Source organism: Canis lupus, chromosome 27 (genome assembly GCF_003254725.2).
Source record: "Canis lupus dingo isolate Sandy chromosome 27, ASM325472v2, whole genome shotgun sequence".
NCBI lineage: Eukaryota > Metazoa > Chordata > Mammalia > Carnivora > Canidae > Canis > Canis lupus.
In genome coordinates, this window is record NC_064269.1 from 6,982,832 (window position 1) to 6,999,094 (window position 16,263).

The 16,263-nt window shown below is 59.9% G+C and overlaps 2 protein-coding genes across 8 annotated transcripts in view; one reads left to right on the top strand and one right to left on the bottom strand.

The window, feature by feature from the left end:
• Positions 1 to 6,695, top strand: part of HDAC7 (histone deacetylase 7) — a 37,942-nt gene extending 31,247 nt beyond the window's left edge. For all 7 annotated transcript variants that reach the window (XM_025477398.3, XM_049102373.1, XM_049102372.1 and 4 more), the window contains 7 exons: positions 726 to 845; positions 1,069 to 1,166; positions 2,545 to 2,663; positions 3,311 to 3,444; positions 3,681 to 3,765; positions 5,177 to 5,315; positions 5,474 to 6,695. In XM_025477398.3, the coding sequence (XP_025333183.1) occupies positions 726 to 845; positions 1,069 to 1,166; positions 2,545 to 2,663; positions 3,311 to 3,444; positions 3,681 to 3,765; positions 5,177 to 5,315; positions 5,474 to 5,519 (741 nt within the window). In that variant the 3' untranslated portion in view covers positions 5,520 to 6,695. The remainder of the gene's footprint in view (positions 1 to 725; positions 846 to 1,068; positions 1,167 to 2,544; positions 2,664 to 3,310; positions 3,445 to 3,680; positions 3,766 to 5,176; positions 5,316 to 5,473) is intronic.
• Positions 6,696 to 7,701: 1,006 nt separating this feature from the next.
• SLC48A1 (solute carrier family 48 member 1) lies at positions 7,702 to 16,133 on the bottom strand. Its single transcript, XM_025477404.3, has 3 exons — positions 15,860 to 16,133; positions 9,460 to 9,627; positions 7,702 to 8,910 (listed from the first exon to the last, which is right to left on the bottom strand). Exons 1-3 carry the CDS (start codon positions 15,993 to 15,995, stop codon positions 8,774 to 8,776), a joined length of 441 nt encoding a protein of 146 aa, XP_025333189.1. The 5' UTR covers positions 15,996 to 16,133; the 3' UTR covers positions 7,702 to 8,773.
• Positions 16,134 to 16,263: the final 130 nt, after the last annotated feature.

Sequence of the window (16,263 nt, forward strand, 5' to 3'; positions counted from 1 at the left end):
AGACACGGCCGTTTGACCTGCGATGTGTTTGATTCTAACTGTAGCCTGGTTTCCGATGAGGAATGTGAGCTCAGAGAGGTTAAGTATCTCGCACATAGCCACACATCTCATAACTCCCGAGACTGGGATTTGAACCCACTTAGCTCTGGAGTCCATGGATCTAACCAAGCCGTAGCACTCTGCACCAACATCTGTAAATGGGGCGTTCCTCTGCAGAGGTTGAAGACAGCGGAGGAACTCTCCACACTTGTGCCCACGCACCATCCTGTGACTTATTACCAAGTGTCGGGCCACAGCTCTTCCTAGGGGCAGGCCTGGGCCTCATGGACCCACCCCTCCGTAAGCAAGCTGGCTTTCTGGTCACGGGCACCACTCTATGACCTTGGACAAGACACAGTGGCGGAGGTCCCTGGCACGCGTCGTCCTGGACTCTTCTGTCTTGTGCCATACATTTCTTGCTCCCGCTGGCTGGCCGGCCCTTGGCAGGCCTCCTTCCCCCTTCAAGGGTCTCAGGGGATCTCCGCCCATGTCCAGGGTTGTGCACACACATGTGCACACTTGGAGAGGCTGAGGCCCAGACTTGGGAGCCCTTAACAGCGGTCCTTACTCCTGGTCTCGGGACCCGACCCTCAGAAGAGGGCCCCTCAGAACCCTTCCGGCCTGCACCTGTCTCCGTCCGTGTGCTTTCAGGACTTCCCTGACCCTTCGTCCCTCTCCCCGCACAGGACGTTCACCACGGCAACGGCACCCAGCAGACCTTCTACCAAGACCCCAGTGTGCTCTACATCTCCCTGCATCGCCATGATGATGGCAACTTCTTCCCCGGCAGCGGGGCCGTGGATGAGGTAACGACACGCTCCCTTCCAGCCCCGTTGACTCTCCCTCATGGCCCTGCCTCTGCCACAACTAGCTGTGGGACCCTGGGCAGGTTGGTTAGCCTCTCTGACCCTTCGTTTCTCCATCTGGAAGTGAAGAGGCCAGATGGGCTGGTCTCGCCACACCGGCATCCCGGGATTCCTCTCCTGGGACTCTGCCCTCATCTTCTCTCCCTTGCTTCCTCTTTTCCAGGTGGGAGCGGGTAGTGGTGAGGGCTTCAATGTCAACGTGGCCTGGGCAGGAGGTCTGGACCCCCCGATGGGGGATCCTGAGTACCTGGCCGCCTTCAGGTAAGGCTCTGGGTGCCCAGAGGAGGTCTCCCAGCGAGGCTACCCTTCCGTGCCCCTTTGCCCAATGGCACCAGGCCGGAGGTGATTGCTGCCTTGGCAAACTGTCCTCATCCAGTTACTGGACATCGTAAGCCAGTCCTGGGGCGGGCCTTCCAGGCTGAGACGAAAGGAAAAGCCCTGCTATACTGGCCACTAAGAGCCTCCAGTCCCCATGAGAAGACAGGAAACACAGAATGAAAAAGTCAAGGGTGCCTTATAAAGTCACATGTTACCAAGAGCCAGTGCTGAACTGAGTGCTGGAGGGTAGTCAGGGTGGGGGGAGCCTAGCTGCCACATTCAGGCAAGAAAGCTGCCTGGAGGAGGTGGGCTTTGTACAGCAGATAGGGAGCTGAAACTGTGGAGAAAGAAAGCAGGTGCTGTTGATATTGGAAGAGTTGCTTAAGAAATGGCATTCTAGGGCGGCCCAGGTGGCTCAGCGGTTTAGCGCTGCCTTCGGGAGGGCCTGATCCTGGAGCCCCGGGATCGAGTCCCACGTCAGGCTCCCTGCATGGAGCCTGCTTCTCCCTCTGCCTGTGTCTCTGCACTTTCTCTCCGTCTTTCATTAATAAATAAAAAAAAGAAAAAAAAGAAAGAAATGGCATTCTAGAAGAGGGGCTTTGGGCTCAGTTTAGGAGCTCTTATATGTTTCACTCCGGGGCACCCCATTTGGGAGAAGAGAACCCTGGAAGTGGGTCTCAAATACTTCTCTGGAAATACTCTCCGTGAGAGCTAATTCTGTAGGAGCCCTGGACTGGGCTTCCTAGCATCTGTGTACCCCAAGCCCAGGGCTTTGAAACACATCAAAATGAACCCCAGAGTTGGGTGAGGGATGGTGGGAGGCAGCTGAGGGGGATGGCAGGGGCAGAGGATGAAAGAATGGATCTCGATGGCCCAGGACCTCAGGAGAGTCAGCTCGCAGGTGGCGAGGGGTGAGGTGCGGTCAACTCAGTCCAAAGTGGGTAGCAGCTGAGTACCAGTGGTTTCCGGTCCCTGAGGCTTCGTGATCTGCTCCCACTGTGGCGCTGCCCAGTGCCCCCCAGGCACCCCTACCAGTGCCCCCCTACACACACACACTTTCCTTCCCTTTGGTGCCCCATCCTTGATTCCTTCCTGCCTTTTGCCATTGAAGAGCTCTGGGTGGCCGAGTCCTTAGGCTGTGCTAGGGATATGGGTGGCCAGCCAGGTCAAGGAGGTTAGAGGGATCCATTTATCCTGCTGGGCGATCGGGTGTCTTGGGGTCCTAAGAGCAGGGTACCCACAGTAAATCTGGTGGGGAGGGGCCTCTGCCCCTGGCAGCCCTGCACAGAGTGATGAGCCCCCGCATCTGGCACCCTCACAGGATGGTCGTGATGCCCATCGCCCGAGAGTTCTCTCCGGACCTGGTCCTGGTGTCAGCTGGGTTCGATGCTGCCGAGGGTCACCCAGCCCCACTGGGTGGCTACCATGTTTCCGCTAAGTGTAAGGAGAGCCCAGCCTGGGGGGAGATGGAGGGAAGTAGGGGTAGGCCGGGAGGGGAGGCACTGCCAAGTCCAGCGGAAGGTGGCAATGGCTGGCCCAGGGTCACAAGGACTGGCGTGTGGCAGCTGGCCCTGGCATTCCCTGGGCCCTCCTAGCTGAGCCTTACCCAGAACCCTTTGCATGACCAGGGCAGTCACCATGGGAGGCCTCAGCTACCATCTGGGGACTAAGTCTGGTGGCCAAAAAGCTCAGCCGTAGGGCCCTTCTCTCCCCCCCACAAACACCCCAGTTGTGCCATTCCCGGCTGGGTTGGCAGCTTCTCCTGGGGGAGGATGGGGAGGAGCAGTGTTCTTAGAACAGAGGGACTCGCTCAGCCTGCTGGGCCCCAGGGCAAGATGGTGAGGCTTAGTGGAAGACTGGCGGGAGTCCAAGCCCTGGCTTCTCGTCCGGCCCTGCCACTTAGTAGCTGTGGGCCTGGTGCAAGTCCCTTAAGCTCTGCAGGCCTTGACTGGGGCATAGGATAGGTTTTACCCAGGAGTCCACGTGAAAGCCCTTGAAGCGGTAGAGGTGTATGCATCTGATCATTATTTATAAAGGAGGACGCCCTCCACCCTGCCTCTCCTGTTCCTCCCCACCGAACCGTCTAGGTTTTGGGTACATGACGCAGCAGCTGATGAGCTTGGCGGGCGGTGCGGTGGTGCTGGCCTTGGAAGGTGGCCACGACCTCACAGCCATCTGTGACGCTTCTGAGGCCTGTGTGGCTGCTCTTCTGGGCAACAAGGTAAGCTGCCCCCCAGCCCCCGCATCTGTGCATCTGTAGGGCAGGGGTGGCAGGCCTAGAACGAGGGGGACCAACGGGGTGCCCCTTTCCCAGGTCAGATCTAGGACCCGGGTTTCCAGCCTTAGGCAGAGCCAGGAGCACATGAGTATTTGTGCCTGGAAAGCCAGGGCCCTTGGCGGTGGGAGAGAGCTGGGCCTGTGCGTCCCTACGGGCTGATAGGCTGTTTTCTATTGTAGGTGGATCCCCTCTCAGAAGAGGGCTGGAAACAGAAACCCAACCTCAACGCCATCCGCTCTTTGGAAGCCGTGATCCGGGTGCACAGTGAGTACAGAGAGAGGGCACCCACTGACCCCAGACTTGGGAGAACCTCCAGGGGCTACTGCCCTCAGTAACCCGGGCCCCATGGCCTCCAGTGCCCACCAGGCAGGGGGCTCCACTGCTGTGCAGCAGTGGGCTTCCTCTGAATCACCCCCACAGTAATGGCGGGACTTCCTCCCTCTCCATGTTGGGTACTCCTGGAGCCCTCCGGGTGGATCCAGTGAGGACCATCAGTCCATCAGGAGGGACCCCCTGCCTCCTCAAGGCAGGACCGGCCTCCCATCCCCAACCTCAGCCCTAGGCCAGGGCCAGGCTGGAGCAATAGACCTTTTGCCAAAAGCGCTGGATCCTAGTTTGACCCTCAGTCCTGTCCATGGGGATCTTGAGAGCTTTGCCTGCTTTGGGGGCTTAGAATAACCCTACATTTGGGGGTGCCTGGGTGGCTTCATCGGTTCAGCATTCAACTCTTGATTTTGGCCCAGGTCTGGCCTCAGGGTCATGAGTTGAAGCCTTGCATTGGGCTCTGTGCCCAGTGTGGAGTCCACTTAAAAATAAATAAATAACCCTACATATGGAAAGCATTTTGAATTTTCACCTTTAACCTCCATGGAGCACTTAATGTAAAGACCCACGTTCACTGCTAGGGATGCAAAAACGAATGAAGTCGATTTCCCCACATCCAGGGCCAGTAGGGGAAGTGTGCATAACAATAAAGATGCTCCACTTTGCGTGGAGTCTTCACCCCGGGACCAGGCTCTGGGCTGGGCATGTCCTGTGGACGTTATGTGCCTACAACAGTAGGCAGGATGGTCATGTCCATGGCTAGCGGGGGTGGTGGAAGCCCAGGGCGGGTAGGTGACTTGCTGGTGGCTCCACAGAGCAGCCGTGGTGGCAGTCAGCTCTGTGCCATGTCCCTCCCACGTCCCACACTGTCCTGTCCTATGTGTTGGGCTGAGCATCACGTGGGGGCTGTGCATGAGTGACACCCTGTGTTCCAGGAGGCTGGGGCTCGGGATCTGTGAGGTGGTCTGAGATAGACTCCATCTAGGGAAGAGTGAGCTCTACTGGTGCTCTTAGGGACCCCATGCTGTGGGAATGGGTCAGAGGTGGGCTCTCGCCCGCAGGCGTAGGAGAGTGGCTCTGGCACCTGCTGGGGCCTCTTCGTAGCCCCACCGGGTCTGGTCTGCTCACCCTGTCAGGGCTGCGGGGGGCCAAGTGAGGGAAAGTGTTATGTTGAGGGTAGAGGCAAGGGAGAGCGCTGACCCCAAACTGAGGATACGCCCATACGCCCACTGACGGGGGGCCCTTGGCCTTGAGAGGTCCAGCCTCGTATCATCAGTCTAGGATGCGCGGTGTGGCAGGGTGGAGGGGCTTGTTTCTCTAACCCTTTCTGACTCTCGGCTTCTTGGCCCAGGTAAATACTGGGGCTGCATGCAGCGCCTGGCTTCCTGTCCAGACTCCTGGGTGCCCAGGGTGCCAGGGGCCGACACAGAAGAAGTGGAGGCAGTGACCGCACTGGCATCCCTGTCCGTGGGCATCCTGGCTGAAGAGCGGTAATGCCCGGCCCCCGGCCCACACAGCCTCTCCACCCCTCGGACCCTCCCTACCTGATGACCCCAGATCCCAGCACGGCCACCCCAGCCTTCCCCGGCTTCCCGGCATGCAGCCCCCGGCCCTCCAGCATCCCCACCCTTGTGTCTCCCTCCTCCAGGCCCCCGGAACAGCTGGTGGAGGAGGAAGAGCCTATGAATCTCTAAGGCTTCACAACGGATTTGCCTGCCCACCCCTGCCCTTCGGACCTGGTTCTCCTCTAGCCTCTGGCAACAGTACCCAGTCCCCGGGTCTACAGAGGGCCTTCGGGCAGGTAGTTGGGGCCAGAGCACAGCCCCTTGCCAGTCACCCCAAGGAGCCTGAGCAGGGCCCTGCATCTAGGATAGGGACCAAAGAGGACCCGGGGAGGAGGCCAGCTGGGCAGCCAGCCCCACCTCAGTAGGGCTCTCTCAAGAACAGAGTCGACCCCTTTGGGGTCCAGGCCCCTGGCTGGGCCCCATCCCTCAGGACTGCACAGAGGAGGACTAGCTCGGTCGGGCCCACCGATAACCACTATTCTTCATGGCTCCGTAGACCCTGGGCTTTGCACACGGCCCCAGGCTCCACGCAGAAATGTGAACTTGGCCTCAGCCAGGGTGGCCCTCCCTAGGCTCTGAGGGCTGAGCTGGAGTATGGGGGCGGGGGGAGGGAGGGGGAAGTCAGGGAGTCCCTTACCCCTGAGTGCAGGGGCATCCCTCTTGCCTGCTTCCTCAGATGACTCTGGAAGCTTCCCCCCCCTGCCCACTCCCCCCCCCCCACCCCCGCCACTGGGCAGGGAGACAAAGCTCCTTCCGAGAGAGCAGTGGTCGGCAGGCCTCCCATCGGGTCCCAGCCCCTGCCACAGGCCCCCCTCCATCAGCCATCTCAGTGCCCTGGCGGAGCCGACAGGTGCTCTGGGAGTTCCGTGCTTCCTGAGCCGATGGTGCCAAACTCTTCATCTCCCCTCAGCGGCACAGTGTGACCGCCAGGGGCCCCTCGGTCACCGCCCCCCTCCGTGAGCCCTCTCTCTTTCTGGGGTCTCCCTCACCCAGCTCTCACTCCTGCCCCACATAGGACTAGCCTGGCTGAGGGGAAAGGGGTGGGAGAGTGGATGCAAGACACAGGGGAGGGGAGGCTGCCCTGGCAAAGTCTTCAAGGCTTCTGGGGTCCTGGCCTGGGGCCAAGAAGGAAAGTGTTTGTGTGCGTGTGAGAGAGAGTGTGAGAGTGTGTGTGTGTGTGTGTGTGTGTCTTCCCCAGGACCACCATACCCTGTGTATGTATGCATGTTTTTGTAAAAAAGAAAAAAAAATAAGAAAAAAAAAAGGAAAAAAAATCTGAACAATAAATGTTTTATTTGCTTTAAAGATGCCTGTGAAAGGGCCTCTGGGGAGGAGGGGTGTTCGGTGGGTGAACAGCTGTACCTCGTGCGCACGCGTCTCGTTTACTGTGGGAAAGGGCCCAGCCCCCCTCCAGCCCCCCTTCCAGCTCCCCCCCTCCGTGGCAGCTCCCTTGCAGAAAGAATCCCTTCTGAACACACCCTGGCCGTCCCCACTTGCCCCACCTGGGGGTAATAGAGCGGCAGCCGCTTTGGGCTGAGTCCAGAGAGAGCAGGCCTGCCGAGAGGGTGGGATGGAGACGCGCAACCCGGGAAGGCATCCCCCGAGGGTGGTGAATCCGACCTACCTGGGTTCAGGTCCCAGCTGGGAGCTCAGGTAAGTCACGTCACCTCCTGGGACCTCTGTTTATCAGCTAAAGGCTCCAGAAATAGACTCTGTTATGGCCCCTTCCTGCTCAAATGCATCATGACTTCCTAACATATAATGAGCCTAGAAGAGACGATGCATGAGGCAACAGGCCGGGACAAGCTCCTCCAATCACCGGAGAGGAAGGTGCCAGGCTGCCGGGGCCTGTCTTTACAGTTCTGAGCCAGCCAGGCTTCTCCGACCGGCAGGAAGAGCAGCTTCATCACCTCAGACCTCGCCCCAAGCCCACGGCCTAGGAGACTATGAAGGGGAACAGGTTCAGCTCCCTTCCCGTCTGTCCTGGCCTCTTGGGTGACTGACACGAAATGCCACTGGTGGTGCTGAGGCTGTGCCTCTGCCTCTGGGCATGCCCCCGACCCCTGGCTGGGGTGAGCTGAGAGCCAGGCTACTGGGCTCCCTGATGCCAAGAGGGGCCAGAGGGAGAGGGCCTCCAGCCCCTGGGGCAGTGGTCCCTCCTCTGCCCTCCAGGGCACCAGTGAGCTACGGAGATGGGTTTCCCGAGGCAGCTAGAGACCCACCACCACCACCCTTCCTGCTTCCCGCTCCCCCAGCACCCCCAACCCCCACCCCACAAGATTCCCACCCCCCAAGGAACCACCAGAGGCTGTCTGGTACAAATGGCCGCTGTATTTCTGCTAAAGTGACAGTGACACAGATAAGGCAAAGAGCTGAAGGGCAGGACACATCAGGTGGGAAGAGGGTAGACCGTGCAAAATGGCAACCTAACGTAAAAAGGTAACAATAGCTCCCTCCCTCCCGAGTTAGGTGAGCCCTTGTGCCAGATGGCAGAAAAGCAGATTTTTGTCCTGCGGAAGGGAGATTTAAAAAGATGAAAGCTCTAGGCGGAGGGCAGTGAGCAGGGGAGCGGGGGGACGTCTCGGGGCCAGGGGTGATGCATGTGAGAAGTGACAGAAATGTAGGGCTGGAGGTACACGGGCACGGATTTGCGGGTTTCCTGCCAGCCTGCACCATGGTGGGGGGCAGGGCACCTTCCCCAGACGTTCAGTCTGGCTTCATTCAGGGAGTCCCGCTTTGTTTGGGGTGTGTGGTGTGTGTGTGTAAAAGAGAGGGCTTGGGGATGCTGAAGGAGATGACCGGCTCTAGCACACTCACGGGAGACCCGCTCTGGGAGGGGACACTACACTCTCCACTCCGGTCCCCAGGCCTCGGGGAAAAGAGAGCCAAGTGTTGCCATCCCTGGGACTGAGGAGTTAAGCTATCCGGCCCTCAAAGGACAATGGGATGGGGGGTTGGGGTCGGGGCTGAGAGGTCTCTACTTGAACTGACCTCCCAGGTTCTCAGCCTGGCCTGAGAGACAGCGCCCCCAGGCAGAGGTCAAGGCTCCCTGCCCTACCGCTTGACTCACTGCCCTGGCCCCGCTTGCTTTCTCACTGAGTGCTAAGAAAATAGATCCATCTGAAAAGGTCTAAAGCTGCCCTCCAGCCAGGCCGATGGGGAGCCGCGTGGCAGGAAGGACCCGTTTCCACCGCACCCGCGTGTCCCACACCGCGTGTCCCACAAAGGGGGCAGGACAGCTTCCTAGGAGACGGCAGTCCTCCTGCTGTGTTTCTTCTGCCGCAGATCTAGGGCCTCCGGGGGGGTGGCAGGCCTGCCCAGTACCTCAGAGGCCGAGTCCAGGTCCTGAGGACCCCCAGGGGACAGAAGCCTCACCCCTTGGGTCAGAAATCGCTGAGGATGCTGATGTCGGCGAAGTCAGCCCGGTAGCGGTGGGCGTAAAGGCTCAGCAGGAAGGCCCACTTGAAGGAAATGAAGCTCCAGACGCAGGAGAGGTAGTAGCTGTTGGGGTCTGTGAGGCCTGCAGGGGAGAGGAACCCCACGGTGACTTGAGCCGGCTTTGCCCTGGACCCCTGCCACCAGGCCGCAAGCCCAGGGCCACCCCTCCCCACAACCTCCAGGAGAGGTGGCCCGCGCTAGCCAGTTTTAGGGCCTTCGGGGTTTGCAGGCAGGAGGCCGTGGGGACGAGGGAAGGTCAGGGCTGGCCAGTGACAGGCCTGGATGGGCGCTCGGCCCTGGGTTACCCAGCGCCCCTGCACCCTGCTTCCAGCCCTAGACTCCTGGGGCCCGGAGGGCCTTTGCCCACTTGCTGGCCGCAGCCACCAGGGGGCGCTCCCACCCCAGAGCCGGGCTCGAGGACTCCCCCCAGGGGCTCTATCCAGGACACCCCTGCCTGCTGACCTGCAGAGGACACCGGGTTCCCCGAGCCCTTTCCAACCCAGGGGGCTGGGTACTCATTACCCCCTCGGTGAGAACCCCCAGGCACGGGCCTCCCAAGTTCCTTGGACACAAGCTTTGGAACCAGGACGGGAATCCCAGGTGAACCCCCAAGTGCCCCAACAGCGCTCACTCTGGTGTCGGGTGACAGCCAGCACGAGGAAGGTGCAGAAGGTGGCCACGGACACGGCTGAGAAGAGGACGCCCACAAAGAAGAAGCCACGCAGTCCCTTGAGCCAGGTCCTCCAGTAATCCTGCATGTACATCACGTGCGTCACCAGCACCCACAGCGCCAGCACACCTGCCGGGGGACAGGCTGGTCAGCTGGGGGGGGCCGCCCTTCCCCTCTCCCCCTCCCGCTGCCTTCAGCCCAGGGGCCTCAGGGGCCCCTGGGACCCTTGGGTCCCCGAGGCCAGGGCTCCTAGCTGACTAATGCTGAGATAAGGTGGCCTTCCACTCTCGCTGCTTCCTGACTGCGGAGTGGAGTGTTCTGGAGGCTACGCGGCCTCTGGCATCACAGCACTTGGAGGCAAACGCAGATAAGAGAATCTAGCTGTCTTCTGGTAAGCCAGATACTAAAGTGACTTGCAAAAATTGGGAAGCATGCCATTCTTCTCCCTCTTTTTTTTTTTTTGTCTTAAACATGACTATTTCTTACACGGGGATGTTATTTTATGCTAACGCAATGTTATTTTTTTTTATTTATTCATGAGCGACACAGAGAGAGAGAGAGGCAGAGACCCAGGCAGAGGGAGAAGCAGGCTCCATGCAGGGAGCCCCATGTGGGACTCAATCCTGAGAATCCAGGATCACACCCTGACCCGAAGGCAGGTGCTCAACCCCTGAGCCACTCAGGTGTCCTGCAATGTTATTTTCAATATTTACTTTGGAATGCTTGACAATGTTCTGGGTCTTAATTTCTAGTGTGGTACAGATCAATAGATATAACCCACATCAACAAAATTTCCTTGGGGCTTCACTACTTTCCAGGGGTGTAAAGAGGTCCTGACATGGGAAGGTCTGGGCATCACGGCAGCCAGCCTGCTTCCCAGGAACCTGCGCCCACCTACCGAGGGCCCAGAGGTGGGAAGCGGCGGCCTCCCCGGATGCTCCGGTTCTACGTGGCCCTCAGGGGCCTGGGGCTGAACTCTTGGCCAGCGGGGCCCTTTCAGAACCCCACGGACTGGTCTTGCAGAGTGAAGAGGCCCAGCACTGAGACCCCCAAGGCCACCCAGCACCCAAGTGGCCTTGCTCGTCACCAGACCCCATGTCACTCCTTCCAGTTTGCAGAGAGGGCAAACCAGACGCCCCCCGCCTCTCCAGGGTCTGCCCTCTGGGCCTGGCCGGGCACTTCCCCTACAAAGCCAGCTGCCACTCAGCCAGTACAATGATGCCCTCTGTGCCAGGCTGTGCCTGCCGGCACGGCCCCAAGAATAGAACAAATACCAGTCCCATTGGCAAGGGTCCGGAGCAGGGCCACAGGGTCCCAGCAAGGGAGGAATGAGGAAAGAGGCAGGGCCAGCTGCAAGTGGTCTACGTGTGGGGGGGCTACACGGGCTGCTGGATCCCAGGAATCAGGAGATGTCTCAAAGAGGCAGCTGCAGAGTGGCTGGGTGGCTCGGTCAGTTAAACGTCTGCCTTCGGCTCAGGTCATGACCCCGGGGCCCTGGGATCAAGCCGAGCCAGGCTCCCTGTTCAGCAGGGAGCCTGCTTCTCCCTCTGCCTGCCACTCCACCCGCTTTCTCTGTCAAATAAATAAATAATTTTTTTTTTTTAAAGGCAGCCACACACACTAAACGCAGTGTAGCATATGTGCATAGCAAGGGTGGATATCTGGATGGGGAAAGTGGTTTTCTTGGGCAAGGGAAAGACGGAAGGAAAGTAGATGGGAGATTGGCGGTGGGAGAGTGCTCTGACTGAATCTGTGAGTTTATTTCTTAGGCCAGGTGCTAAGTATAAGGGAGTTCATTAAATCACCTGTCCTTTTTTATATGCCCCAAATACTTCTTTCCTTTCCTTTCCTTTTTCTTTTCTTTCTTTTTTTTTTTTTTTTTTTTTTTTTTTTTTTTTTTTTTTTCCCCAGTTAGGAGGGAAAAAGAGGTTGGGTGGGCGGCATTATCACAGAACCCTGCTCTGGCTATCAGCTCAGAAGCTGTCACAATTCGGGCGGCCTGGCACAGGACCGTGAGCCACGGGACTATGAGCCAGGAAGTCTGGGGCCTGGCACAGCTGTGCTGCTCGTGACCTCTTACAACCTTAGTGCTTCCACTTCTAGAAATGGGTGAGCCCAAGGGTCCTGCCAGCCTGGAAATGTGACCACCTCAGGGGTTCCCCGCTAGCGAGGGTTCGGGCCCTGCCAGGCCCGGGCCCCATCCCACCCTGTTGGACCCATACTCTCCAGGCTTTGCCCGTCCCCACCCCAACTTTCTGCGGGTCAGGGGCCTGGAACCTGGGTCCCTCCACCCCTGAGGTCAGGGTGAGCCAGAACAAGCATCTCCATCCCTGCCTAGACAGGAAGCTGGAGGTGGACAGAGTTATAATCTCACGGCTTCCCCTTATATCTTCTACGACCCGGAGCATGTGGCAGCGGCCCTTCTCAGAAGCATTTCCCAAACCCCCCACATGCATCCTAAGTGCTCATCTGGGCATTCTGTTTGGGTTCTTAAAGGGCCCTAGGAAGAAGGCATATTGTTCTGAGCGCGTCCGAGGAACAGTCGGATGGGCATCTGCCTGGGATGGCTCCACGTGCCCCGTCTCCCCAGTTGGCCATGGAGGGCTGGGGGACATGAGCTCTGGGATCCTTTACCGCTCCAAGATTCTGGAGCCAGCTTAGGAGAACACTAAAGAGGTCAGAGTAATTCCTCTGTGACTCAGCAATTTCTGGGTTAGGAAATGCTGAAATAGGGGCCTGCGCAAATGCCACATGTTAGTCCACTGGCCGTGCTGCAGCTGTGCCCCCAGGCCCTCCCGCCCCGGGCGTACACCCACGTACCAGGAAAAGGGAGATGGCCATTTTGGGGGTTCCACATACCAGTTCTTCGTTAATAAGCAGGCACAACCTTAACCACCTCTCACTTCCCCTGTGCACAGGCCTTGCCTCCAGATAAACACAAGCCACTTCTGGAAGCAGGCCAGTTCCCACCAGCCCGGGCTCCCACCACCTTCCTTCGAACAGGGACCTCCCCACAGGTGGTCGGTGAAGGAGCAGGAGCCCCAGCTGGTCCCCTCCCACACCTCACGCCAGAAGCAACAGTGTCGGGATCCCTGGGTGGTGCAGGGGTTTGGCGCCTGCCTTTGGCCCAGGGTGCGATCCTGGAGACCCGGGATCGAATCCCACATCGGGCTCCTGGTGCATGGAGCCTGCTTCTCCCTCTGCCTGTGTCTCTGCCTCTCTCTCTCTGTCTCTCTCTCTGTGACTATCATAAATAAATAAATAAATAAAATTAAAAAAAAAAAGAAGCAACGGTGTCTCAGCTTCGCTCTCTTCCTACAACACGCTGGGCTACTCAGGGCAGAACGGACAGCTCCGCAGGCCCACCCGGCTGCATGGCCACGCCAGCCCTCACCCCACCCACCCCACCGCTTTGGTGGGCTCGCAGCTGGCAGACCAAGGGCAAGGACGGAGCAGAGTTGGTCGGTGAGCGTCTCACCAGTGGCTGGGTTGGAGGTGAGGAGCGGGGAGGGGCCAGAGGAGCCCACAGAGACACTCAGACAAGTGGAACCCTGGTCCAGGGCCCCACTCTGTTCTTGAACCCCTGCCCTCTACACCAGCCCTGGGGAAAAGCAAGGCCCGGAGCCCCAGGACCCCTCTCCCTCCCAGAGGGAGAACACAAAGCCATTTAGGCCTCTGGGGCAAATTCTCTATTCTTTCCGGGATGCCTTGGTGACTCAGTGGTTGAGCATCTGCCTTTGGTTCAGGTGGTGATTCTGGGGTCCCGGGATCGAGTCCCACATCGGGCTCCCCACTGGGATGTTGCTTCTCCTTATGTCTCTGCCTCTCTCTGTGTCTCATGAATAAATAAATAAAACTAAACATTTTTTTCTATTCTTTCCACCTTTCTTTGGTCTACTAGATCTGGAGCGAGAGTCCGTGTTTCCCCAGGATTCCCACAGCAAAACTATTTTCTCTGCAAGTGGCTTTCCTCCAAACCAGACACCCATGAGGATGGGAGACAGTAGGTCTCCACCCAGGAACACTCTTCCCATTGGCCCCAGGGACCCCAGGGACTCCAGGGCTGACCCTGCCTCAGAAACCAGCATCCCATCCGCCCCTGCCTCATTTGCAGGGGAGAAGGAGCATGCTGGGGCTGGCTTCTGGTGACTCAGCAGCTTCTGGGCTGGAAAGTGCCAAGTCAGAAGTGGGGTGCTCACAAGTCAGTAAATCTGCTGATGCTTCACCCCTAAAAGAGGAAGGAGGCTGCCTGGCTACAGACTTTCCCAGAACCCACTCAGGGTGGAGAGGGCCCGTGGCTCTGACCTGGCCACCCCTCCGCCCGCCCACTGCACCACCACCACCAAGTGGCTTTGCTCTTCCATTGCCACCTCCTGGTTGTCTGGAAGGCCAGACTGTCAGGGAGGCGTCAGGACCCTGCTTCAGCTGCTTGCTGCCCTCACACCTCTCCCTGCAGGTGGCTCGGTGGGCCTCAGGGGCTAAGCGAAGCCTTCGGGGAGGAAGAGAGAGCAGAGTCTGGGTCAGAAGGAAAGCTCATACTCCCTGGAGCCCAAGGTACAGGGCCTTTACCACAGCCTCCTAGGAGGCAGCTGTGGGATGAACGCCGCAGAGCGTTCTAGACTCACTACTGCCAACCTGGAGGGGCTCTCCGAGATCATCTCTTTCAGTGGTATCTCCTCCCGCTCCTTACAGCGAGGAGGAAACTGAGGCCCGGGAGGCATGGACGTGCTCAAGGTCGCGTGGCTAGGAAGGGCTCAGCTCTACCCGGCCGGATTCAAACACACCAGCTCTGATCCCAGATCCCAGGGACGGCCTTCCCTCCTCGGCCCCAACCAGTCCCTTCCTCTCAGGCGGCAGTACAGCCACAGGACGTGGCCTGAAGACGCGGCCTTCCCAACAGAAAGCAGCAGGGCCTACGGGACTACAACACAAAGCCGCAAGGAGAGACCCCTGAGGAGCACAGTAGCAGCAGGGGGTGCGGGGACCCCTGAGGAGCACAGTAGCAGCAGGGGGTGCGGGGACAGGGGACCAGGGGTCTGTAGATATCGGAGCAACCCTGGGCTGGCTGTCTCCAGGGAGGACAGGAACCCACAGGTGGGGGGGGCAGGAGAGCATCCCAGCCAGGGTGCCCCCCAAGGTCTCTGGTGTTGCTCAGACTGTGGCTATGCACACCCCTCTTTTAAGAGAAATGCCACCTCCCATTCCTTCTTTACCCAGGGAAGGCACTCAGGAGGCTTGGGGGCTATGAGGAAATCCAGTTATTTTCAGCGAGTCCATTTAGGGCTTCTTTTGGGCAGAGGATTTTTTGTAATGGAATGGGATCTCCATATGTACAAGTAATACCCTTGCATGTATTTTTTCCCAAAGTTCTTTTCCCACGCATGTTATTTCAGGTAGCTGTGTAACCCTGGGCAAGCCATTTATTTACTCTAACCCTCAGTTTAATGCCTTATCCGTGAAATGGGCACGACAATAATGCCTACTGCTTAGGACCCGTGCAAAGATGAAATAAGATGATGGAAATAAGATGATGATGACACACAGAAAGTATTAGGGGGGAAAATGCTAGCGAGTAGGAATAATGTTTTGTCTTCACCCGATTCTACAACACAGAGAGGCCCATGGGTGCCCAAAGGTGCACAGTGAAGACACAGCATCGGGGAGGACCCCGCCTCAGGCAGCACCCTGGCGCTCTCTCACTCTAGCACTTGCCTCCCTTTGCGCTCCCCACCTTTTTTTTAAAAATAAGATTTTATTTATTTATTCATGAGAGACACAGAGAGAGAGAGAAAGAGAGAGAGAGGCAGAGACACAGGCAGAGGGGGAAGCAGGCTCCCTGATGTGGGACTCCATCCCCGGAGGACTCGATCCTGGGGGACTCGATCCCGGGGACTCGATCCCGGGGGACTCGATCCCAGGTCTCCGGGATCACGCCCTGAGCCAAAGGCAGCCGCTGCACGGCTGAGCCACCCCGGCGGCCCCCCTGTGCCCCTTGAAGCCCAGACGGGGCAGCGCGCGCTGGTCCCGCACACCTGGGCCGGGAGCCCCCTGGGCCGGGCGCAAGGGGCACCGACGCGGGGGTGGGGGTGAGGGTGCCCGGGTGGGCGGGCTCCGCGGGGCCTCGGCAGGGGGTGGGTCCCGCCCTCCTCCCCGGGGACCCCCGGCCCCCCGGCCCTCCGGCCCCCGGGGGAGGGCGCTCGCGGCGCCGAGGTGCCCGGGCACAGGCGCGGTGCGGCGGGCGCGGGGAGGACGCGGTCGCGCGGGGCGGGCACTCGCGCGGGGCCTGCGCTGCCCACGGGCGGCCTGGGGCCAGCAGCACCCCCACCCCGCGCCCCGGGCCCCGCGCACGCGCCCCGGGTACCTGCGAGCCCCCCCATGGCCGCGGTGCCCGGCTGCCTGTACAGCACGGTCCAGACGAGGAAGATGGAGAAGCCGGCCGCGGAGCTGAGGCCGGAGTAGGCGGCGCGGAGGCCGAGCTGCAGGCGGGACGGGGCCATGGGGCCGCGGGCGCCGGGCGGAGGGCGAGCGCCGCGGGGTCGCAGGTGCAGGGCGGGCGGGAGCCGGAGCGGGAGCCGGAGCCGGAGCCGGAGCCGGAGCCGGAGCCGGAGCCCGAGCCCGAGCCGGGAGCCGCCGCCGGCCCGCGCTCCGCTCCGCCCCGCGCCCGCCCCCGCCCGCCCCCCGCGCCGCCGGCACAGCGCCCTCCCCGGCCGGAGGCCGCCCGCCGCCCGCCCGAGGGCCGAGGTGACCTCCCGGGGCCGCCGCGCC

Bases quoted from the DNA above. Each gene is read 5' to 3' on its own strand.
- SLC48A1 (XM_025477404.3), bottom strand. From the start codon at position 15,995: ATGGCCCCGTCCCGCCTGCAGCTCGGCCTCCGCGCCGCCTACTCCGGC. The intron at 9,628-15,859 runs GTACCCGGGGCG...GTCCCCCGGCAG, and splicing joins GGCCATGGGGGGGCTCGCAG to GTGTGCTGGCGCTGTGGGTG. The intron at 8,911-9,459 runs GTGAGCGCTGTT...TCTCCCCTGCAG, and splicing joins GGCTGTCACCCGACACCAGA to GCCTCACAGACCCCAACAGC.